This window comes from Dermacentor silvarum, chromosome 11 (genome assembly GCF_013339745.2).
Source record: "Dermacentor silvarum isolate Dsil-2018 chromosome 11, BIME_Dsil_1.4, whole genome shotgun sequence".
NCBI lineage: Eukaryota > Metazoa > Arthropoda > Arachnida > Ixodida > Ixodidae > Dermacentor > Dermacentor silvarum.
The window spans coordinates 59,670,530-59,680,458 of NC_051164.1; the positions used below are offsets into that span (position 1 = coordinate 59,670,530).

A 9,929-nucleotide genomic window follows, 5' to 3' on the forward strand; every position below is an offset into this window, starting at 1 on the left:
CGGTATACGACGGTGTCTGTACAATCTATAGGGTTATTTTGGTGTGAGATAAGGCACCCTCGTTTGGCCCTAGATGCCAGGAAGTGATTTTGCATAGGTAACCAAATAATTCCGGGGCAGAGAGCACAACTTTGACGTTTACACGCTGAACGACCTTTTTGAGAGTATGCGCGATTCTATGGGTCTACGAATTTACTGCAATTTTTTGAAAATCCCTAGTTGGTCCACCTGGATTTAAATTTACCACTGACAAAGATCTGCGCGCTAGGCCTTCAGCAACAGAGACCTGCACAAGGGTTGGGTAGCCTGCCGAAGTTAGGCTTTCAGATTGCTCACGGAAACTGTCGGTCATTTTGTGTTCACAGGATTTTCTTTCTTTCACTTGTACAGCGACGCAGACGCACCTAATAAAAAGTCCCCTAAAGGCGCACCTTTGACTTTATGCGAGTCTTGCTAATCTTCGAGACTTGCTAATCGGGTGACGGTCACGCTTGATACGAAAATTGTGGTAAGGATAAGTACCTTACCAATGCAGAATTCCACTCTAAATGAAATGAAATTTATTCCATTATGTTTTTCAGTTTGACGATCTCTTGACTGAATTGAGTCACTGAGAAAATAATAGATTCGGCGTTTAGATAAGTAAATTGGAATGAAAACACCAATACATAAAACGAAACATTACGAAAAACAGATGTTCTCCATATCTACAGTAAACACAAATTATGTGGTAAAATGACCAGATAATTTTATGTGTCATCCATATTCAGCTCTAGACCAAAAGAAATCGTAGAAATCAGCTCTTACAAATGTAACATTCGTTTAGAAAATGGTGCATCACACTGACATAGAGCCGCCTCTTTTCCTTTTGAGCGGCTGTTCCAGCTACAGTTCTACATATTTATCGATAGAAAATTCGAATATCGCATTTATGTATGCATTACTTAGTAATATGTATACAGGTTACCTCTTTGAGATGCAGACGCTCTCATTTTGTCCACGTATATCCATGGTGTTTTGTACCGTATCACTCTGTTATCTTCTTTATCACTATTGTTTAAACGGTGCGTGAATGCTGATCTGTCAACACACTCCTAGGCATATGTATGCTTAATTGAGAAGAAAATACGTTTGCAGGAGAGCCGTTTTAGAAATTCCACTTTTATTATTGTAATAGTAATCAATCTTTTTGTGCAATAAATGAGTGAAATTGGAATGTAGAACGGACACTTTACCAGTATAAAATCATAGTGGTCGAGAAAGGGATGTCTGTGCCGCGAGTGTTCCGACAAGCAGACTTGTCTTTGCATTGATGGACAGGTGCCCTGCTCGAAACAACCCTTGTTCACCGCACTGCCGATCACTTAATCTAATGAACCTCTCTCTCTTTTTGATGTTAAACTATATCAATTATTCAAGTATTGCCCTTCAGTCTCCAACTCACTACGCGAAGCAAACTCCGTTTTACCCCCGCGCTTCTTATGCGGCTCGGGTAGGCTCGAGGAGTTCCGTGTCGTTGTAGTTCGTGTCGTTGTCGTAGTTGCGAGGCACTCTGGCGGGCGGAATAGGAAAAGGAAGGCAGGCTCTTTGGTCCGGGTCGCAGTAGAGGGACTCCTTACACTCGGTAGGGCCTGGACAGAGACCCGTAGGAGTGCAGGGGTCTCCGATACCTGGGAATTGATTTAGCACGTTCAATTGCGCGAAAGACCTCGGTGTTCTTCAATGGCTACCGCGGTCTACTTGGACTGCCAATGTCGGAAGAGCGACCTTGGTTTTCGTCGAGAAGCAAGACGCCATGGAATATCGACACGTTCATGGTGAAAAGCAGTGCAAATCAAACAGGGATGGACAGAAGAAACACACGGACGAGCGCTGACTTCCAATTGACGCTTTATTGAAATGACGTGAACTTTAGACATATTTATCGAAAACCCCGATTACGACAGAAAACAGCACCCCTACAATGAACCGCTACCAACACACATGGACAGCAAAGACGTAAAATCGGCTCAATGCTTACCGCGTGGTGGGGGAAAGAAACCCGTACTAGTGTTATAGCACCATGAAACAAATGATCAGTATCTGTCTAAAAAAAAAACGTCCCAGTGCGTTAGCATTGAATCATCATAGCGACGCAAACGTAGTGCCACCATGAAACGAGTTATGCATGAGGCGTGTATTACAGCGGGACTTCCTTTTCGTGCTTCCCTAAGAACATTCGGCGCCATCTAGCGCCGTTGCTGCGAAGCATGAGCGTGGCCTCCGAAATGCATGGCGCACCGTTGCGTGGAGAACGTTGAGAAACGCCTCATGCGGCAACCGGGCTCCTCTCTCGCGCTTCTTTCTGGATACGCTACGCCATCTAGTGGCACTGCCGAGAAATCCACACGTTGCCTCCGAGACAAGAAGCGTTGCCCGCCCGTTCCTGCAAATGGCGAGAATCGCTCCCTCGTTTGCCGCACCCTCAATGGCACATACTCGGTGACTCAAGTTGGCGGGAGCTTCATTGAAGAACGGCACAAACCCAGTGCATTTGTAGCGCAGCCTGTTAATGTGTCGGGTTGCTGTCCTTGGGGGATCCCTGTGACAGGGTTTGGTGCCGATCAGCATCGGTAAATTTTAAAGGATCTTTCTCGTCGATGCAGTGCGGACAATTACCAGTAGTACGTACATGCCTAGTTGCCCAAATTAGCAGCAAATACTTTTATTGAAGATTGGCACGCACCTGCCGGCACATGCCCAGGGACTCAAGTTGGCATCAAAAATACTCATTTTAGAACAGCACACACTGAGTGGCAGATACGCAGTGCTGCAAGTCGGCGTAAAATATTTTCTTTGAACAGCGGTACGCACCCCGCCCCGGTCTAAAGTGACCCATGTCATCGTGACAAGTTCGTTGAAGAGCGGCAGATATGCACACATTGCCACATACTCAGCCACGCGAGTTGGTTCGACGGTTGGTTTCGAACCCTGTTACCTGAGCACAACCGCCCGATGCTGACCACTGACTACCCAGTAACCAGGTAGGGGGGAATAGTTAGATACAAACATAGATTCAAAATTAGATAGGTAGCTAGATATATAGCCCCCGGAAAGTGCGTGAATTACCCTAATACTAACGCATCAAAAGCATGTATAGCATACCTGATTAACTCAAGCAGGCTACGTGACTATTTGTCACCGCCCCGTTTCAAAGAGGATGCCAACAAATCATCATCATCATATTGAGTTGAGTTGGAGTGTTCAGTGAAGCAACGTTCTAAAATACGAATTTGTTTCCTCTGGTTTCAATGGGATCAAGACTAAGAATATTAAGACGAAGCTACGAGATACACACGTGACCTCCGCAATGCACGCCATAATTCACTGCTTAAACATCACCCTGCAATGCAATGTTCCGGCCGAGAGTCAGGGCTTTGGCAGGGGCAACAACCTAATATACATATGCACTGAAGCCTGTATCTTCGTATTTCCAGCTGCTGCAGCCGTTGAGGCGCAACCACGCAATTCATCGCTGGCCCTGCATTCCCGCATCCCATGCAGAACTTTCGTCGCAACAAAGAGCCTTGCCATAGGGAGTAGATAACTGCCGTAACGTGATCTCTGAAGCAGTCATTACAAACTATTTAGAGTACTACGTTCATTTACTACACCGCCGACTCACCGACCCACCGTCGCGAGTGTCCGTCTGACTGACTCCACTCACGTGGCCTTTCCTCCTAGGAAACCTTCGAAGGGGCGAGCTGGAAAATAATTTCTTTCACTTGGAGCTCTGTGCTTCATAAAAAGCATCGATGAAGTAAATGGGAACTTCTTGACCAACATTTTCATGCCAGCTAGAGGGAACAGTGTGTCGCGCGAGTTAACAGAATCAGCAGGCTATAAAAAGTCGGGTTCTTCAAGGCAAATCTTGAATAAAGGCTTCAAAAAACTCCTTCGGGTTGAAATTAACTGTGCCAGCGGTAATAAGCTGATATTGGTTAATTAAAACTTCGAACTGTTTGCCTCCTGAAAAAAAAGCACTGTTGAGAAACACAGTCTTTGGTTATATTTAAATGCCGTGAATATTCACCCACTTTCCAGTGAACAGAAGCGAAGCTTGCTAACAGTTTTGCTCAACACGCGCTACTCGCCATTGAAATTAACAGCTGCGCTAATGACCAACCGGTGCCAACGAATACGTCTCCTTATTGCGGCATGTCATAATTATGAAAAGAACCAACCTATCGTAAGCCACTCATTAAAAAAAAGAAATTGGAGCTCATACTAGAACAGTTAACGAGCTCGTTTTATTCCGCGAGTGATTCCCTCCCTACGGTGTCACGGTGTGGACGCCATGGCGTGGAATAGAAATACCCAGTGCGAGATTCTGAAATATTTCAATGACTATTGTCTGGTTCCACCACAAGCGTCACCCGAACGAGTGTCGACATCAAGCAGCGTCTTGTGCGCAGCTCCAGACTTTGGCAAGCGTCAGCATCATTGTCCACATATGCACTGAAGTCTGTCTTGATGAGAGCAGCATTCCGGGCAAGTTGGTAATCCATTACTCAAGTATTATTGCGCAACAAAAAGACACGGACGATAGAGAAGCCCGTCTTCTACTCTCACGTCCGCGTCTTTTTGTTGCGCAATAATACTTGAGTACTGTCTTGACATGTTCAGATTAAACTTTCACGCTACTTCCTTCAATTCACATTTTTTCTTCTTTGCTGCTTCTCTTCGCAGTGTGTTTTTCTTGTTAGCGCTTGCAGCCATGGCGACTGTTGATGTGCGTAAGTTTATAAAAGACGTCCGAAAGGAACTGTGATATCTGCGCAGCCCTTGAAAGGGAACTCCGCAAAGAACATAGAGACACTTCAACGAGTCTCGACTTTACCAGGAACAGTCAAGAAATAAATACGCACTGCATGAAGCTTGGAAATGCAGAATATAACGGCTCGAAATGACGCACCCAAGATGGATGAAAAAACAAGATGTTATACAAGAGATTATCCCAGAAGTCGATGTTGACGTGTGCCATCGAGTCCTCTCCAGGGAGAACTCTTGTCTAGCACTCTCGCACCATACGGGACTCTTTTCGAACACGTAAATTGCACTAAACTTTGTACTAGTGGCTTCAAACGATTCTGTGACATTGAAGAAATTGATGCTTTTCATGAAATCATCGCGTCATAGATGCGCAAGTCCAAATGAAGTATTTGCGTCGGTTGAAACTTTTTTCTGCGTGCTTGTAGCGAAATACAATTGTTTGCAAATTTAAAAACAGAAAGTACAATGAATGACAAAGCAAGAATCAACGATGCTACGAGCACGAAGTCCTAAGAAATTCACGTACCACTCATCCTGTTCTCATGATAGCTGAACGATGGCAGAACCAGAGTTATCTCTAGTAATTTTTATATGAGGCTGTGACTTTCAACTAGTCCAACATTATAATCTCAGGTGTACTCACTGATTTGCTTGATACATTGCCAGCAGCAGCCGCAGAAGCCCGCGCCGAGCGCTACCCGGCCGTTGCATGGGTGTGGCAGTGGCCTGCAGCTGTACCGGAACAGTTTACACTGGTACTGCGGACACGGACAGCCCATGGCAAATGGTGTCGCAGCGAATACGAGGGCTAGATGCCATGGTATCACCGCCGCCATAGCGCTTCCACAGAACGCACTCGTTGTTGTGGTGGTGGGGGTGGTGGCCTCGACATCTAGCACATACCCACTAAGGAGATGGGCTCTACCCCCTACGAGGAAGTACGCCCACCTCATTAACAATAAATGTTTATCTCTCTCTGGCAGCACGAGAGGTGATGCTCGCAAAGAGAGAGAACGAGAGAGAGAGAATAGAAGTTGTCGGCTCTAGCACAAGTGCGCACATGCTCTCTTCTCTATGCTTCGAGGACAAACAATGGCACAAAACCTTTGTGGGGGTTAGGCCACATACTTGATGAAAATGTGATACATGAAAGAAAAAAATCGAAGGAAGCGCTGTGTCTTCGTTATCTTGATGATGTTTTTGTGCCTTGTTTTGCGTAGTGCGCCTGACCGCCATGATGACTGAACAGTTCCAAAGCAGCCAAATCTTATGTTGTTAATCAACTTAAAAATAATAACAATAATACTTAAAGTAACTGAAGTACTGCAGGTAAACAATAGCTTCAATTTTGAAAAATAATAATTACTATTCATGCGCTAGCATTCTTTCGGTACTCTTCGGGGGCTATCTATGTTTGTATGTGTGTATGCTTGTATGTTTGTGTCTATGTATGTTTTTATCGAACCGTTTACCCACCTACCTGGTTCACTGGGTAGTCAGTGATTGAATGGGTAGAGCACCGGGCTCCTTTCCTGAGATAACAGGGTTCGAAACCGACCATCAGACCAACGGCCGCTCTTCAACGAACCTCTTTCACGCCGACATGGGTCCGTGTAGACGCGGGACTGAGGCAGGTACTACTGTTCGAACAACCACTTAGACGCCGACTTGGAGTACTGGGTACGTGCCACTCGGTCTGAGGTGGTTTCTAATGAACCCATTTGATGCCATCTTGGTTCACTGGGTATGAGCTAGTAGGGTCATAAAGTTTCTCACTATATTACCCAGAGGGGAATCTGGCGCCGCTGCGCTATTTTATGCGTGGAAATGGTGGTATATGGTGAATTAGGATTGTCATCGTTCTCGGAGAGCCAGGACACCTTGAAGATGCACCTGGCTAGCACAATGCCGTCTGTCACAATGATTCATTTCCTACTAAAACAGCACGTGCAGAGCTGTGTTAGCTTTATTATTACATAAAAACATGTTTTCTGTAATTACGAAGACTCGTGATGGGATGCACGATTATATGAAAAGTAAAAAGTATCATCGGGCCGCAAAAGTTAGAGGACATGCGACAAGATTCGCGCTCGCTTTGGAGCAGTCTGTCGTCTGTTCTTGCTTTTCTTCGCTCAATTATGCATTGCAGGTGAGCAAACTTTATTAAAAATGCAATATGGGTCAATGAAAACCTGGTACGAAGATTTTATTTTAAGAACACATTACCCGTGTAGCAATATCCACGTTTTAAACGAAGCCTCGTACAACACCAGCCAACACAAGCCCCGCACACCCATATACCGTCACTCCCATGATGGCACAGCGCTCGTTAGAAAACTCCCATAGACGGCGGCGCCAGATGTTCCTCTAGGTAATACAGGCAGAAACTCTACGAGCAGGTGTGTTGCTCATCAATGAACTTGTCTGACGCCAATTTGGGTAACTGTATATGTGCCAGTGGGAATGTGTCAAATTCTACTATGACCCCAAAAAAGTATCCCTAAATTTCAGCCGATGATAGGAGCGGAAACAAGCCCACGTCATAAGTGTTCCTCAAGGACAGCAAGCTGATGCATTAACAGCCTTTCAATGAACGCTTTTCACGTCAACGCTTTAGCGAGCTGCGTCATTAATGAACTGGGTTTATGCCACTCTTCCTTGAACCATTCAGCAATATGAGTCACCGAGTACGTGCGACTGAGTGTGGCGTCTAAACGGGGGAACCATTCTCAGCGTTCGCAGGCACCGGTGCGCCAGGCTCCTCGTCTCGGAGGCCACGCGGGGACTTATCGGTAGTGCCGATAGATGGCGCAGCGTGTCCACAAAGAAGCGCGAGAGAGGAGTCCGGTTGCCCTATGACGCGTTTCTCAGTGTTCGTTACCGGCGCGCCGTGCTTTCGGAGGGGGCTTCGCGGCCGCAGCTCTAGATGACGACGACTGTTCTTAGGAAAACGCGTAAGATGATTTCCACTGCAGTACACGCCTCATACATAACTCGTTTCAACGGTGTATAGCCTTTTGCTTTTGCTTCGATTTCTGCTGATGTACAGAAAGAAAAATAAATCGATGTCAATGCCAATACGTTGCGTCGATGTACTGATTCAATGGTAACGCATTACCGTCGACAGTCGTCTTGAGGTGTGTTCAGCCGCATTTCATTATTACTATTATTATTGTTATTGTGAATTTGTCGTTTTGCTATTTAAAAATACATATAATTTATTGAAGGAGAAACAATTGCACCGTGGAAAAATGGGAAATAGTGCCACGTTCCTATCTACGTCGAGCCACGCAGGCCACGCTGAAGGCAACGAGAAACCTGGTCGAGAATGCGAGCAGGATCAACAGAAGACAGGGTTTTTTCCTTGCTTGGACCTGCTTCCGTGTTCACAGTGACTCAAAATCAACATCAACAACACCTGCTTTTCGAGCACGACGATACGTCTCGCACTATAGCTCCTGTGTTCTGCGCACCGTGACAATATTATTAGGGTAATCATGTGTCGCAAAGGTACACGGCTCGGCGACCATTTTTGTGGCTGCGTTCAAACACCGATGCTCCAAGTGAGAGTACAACAGCACTGCATAATGTCATCCCGAGATTACGAATTCGAAGTTTCCAAAAGTCGTAGACGTCAGCCGCAAAACAAAACCGCACGTTGTGGCACAAAATGTTGTTGACCTCATTCTACCTCATGGCTCATACCCACAACGGGAGAATTGCAAAGCTCTTGCATTGCTGAAAGATAAGCACTGCATTAAAAGTCTCAATTGAGTTTTTAAATGCAATAAAATAAATTCGGTAGCATCAATTTAAAAGTATTCAAAGGTGTCCAACAAATATAACAGGGTAACCAGTTGGAAGCAATAAGGAAGTCTTGGACGGTGGTGTGTACCTCTCTGTTTCTGAAGTCAGATTCTTTGCTGACAAAAAAATGGTAACAGTAATTCTAAGGTCCAGGACAAGGGTACGAAATAGAACTTTAACTTTTTCTTTTCTGAAATTACTGAAGCGATGGAATCACAAAAAATCCCGCAAACTCGTCTCACGATAAATGTCGACGTTAATGCGATTAGCATTGATGCAGTGTATCGGCACACCGTATTGCAGCAGGCCGAACGCTTCATGTGTGAGACGTTAATGCAGCCGGGACCGTCTCTCGCACTTGCCTCGAGACACGCTACGACGCTGCGAAGTCTCGGCGTGGCGCATGTGCGAAGATACATTCATAGAAGGTTATCTGAATACATATGATGCGGGTTGGACTGGGCTCAGCACTGGAGAAATTTAAGCGGTGTTTAATGCGTTAGCGTTCTTAGGGTACTTCACACACCTTCCAGGGGCTGGCTGTATATATATATATATATATATGTAAGTTTGTCTTCAACGATTTTACCGACAACCTGACTCACTGGGTAGTCTATGGTCAAAAGCGTAGTGCATTAGGCTGCTCTGCGGAGGGAACAGAGGGTTCAAAAGCGGCCGTCGGAGCAACGTAGCTCACTGAGCCTGTGGCAATGTGTATACATACGTACCGCTCTTCAGCGAACCTCTTTTACGCCGACATGGGTCGCTGTAGATGTGGGTATGCGTAGGTAACGCTGTTCAATCGAAGTCTTTGACGCCAAACTGGAAGACTGCGAATGTTCCAGTCGGTTCTCTTGGCTTCAGTGAATATCTTTGACGCCAACTTGGGTAGCTGGGTATGTTCCACATTTTTTAGCTTCAAACATAGTTTAGATTGCTCTGATGCTCGGCGGAATCTAACCCACTGCACAAGACTGCCTTCGGGACGGCAATATGATGCTTTAGCAGGGCACTCTGTAAGTGCACTGCGTGTGGGCCACTGGGTGTGCGGCTTGCGAGGGAAGAAAGAATGCTTAGCGGTCGCAGGCACCGTACATATATCTATATATCATCCGCCTGTATTGACGTCCACTGCAGGACATATATATATATATATATATATATGTATGTATATATAAATGGTATGTTTTTCTGTGTGTGCCCTTTGTGTGAACAGCGCATGATATGTATTTCAATTTCAGCCACCTGTTGGCTAGCATTCAGAGAGCTGCCATATTGAAAATAAAAGTAAATACAATCAAGATGTGCAC

General features: G+C 45.5%; 1 protein-coding gene across 1 annotated transcript; it reads right to left on the minus strand.

Annotated features, from left to right (window-relative positions):
* Nucleotides 1-1,155: 1,155 nt before the first annotated feature.
* On the minus strand, nucleotides 1,156-5,677 carry LOC125941538 (uncharacterized). Its single transcript, XM_049659026.1, has 2 exons — nucleotides 5,456-5,677; nucleotides 1,156-1,670 (listed from the first exon to the last, which is right to left on the minus strand). Exons 1-2 carry the CDS (start codon nucleotides 5,646-5,648, stop codon nucleotides 1,480-1,482), a joined length of 384 nt encoding a protein of 127 aa, XP_049514983.1. The 5' UTR covers nucleotides 5,649-5,677; the 3' UTR covers nucleotides 1,156-1,479.
* Between the last annotated feature and the right edge of the window lie 4,252 nt (nucleotides 5,678-9,929).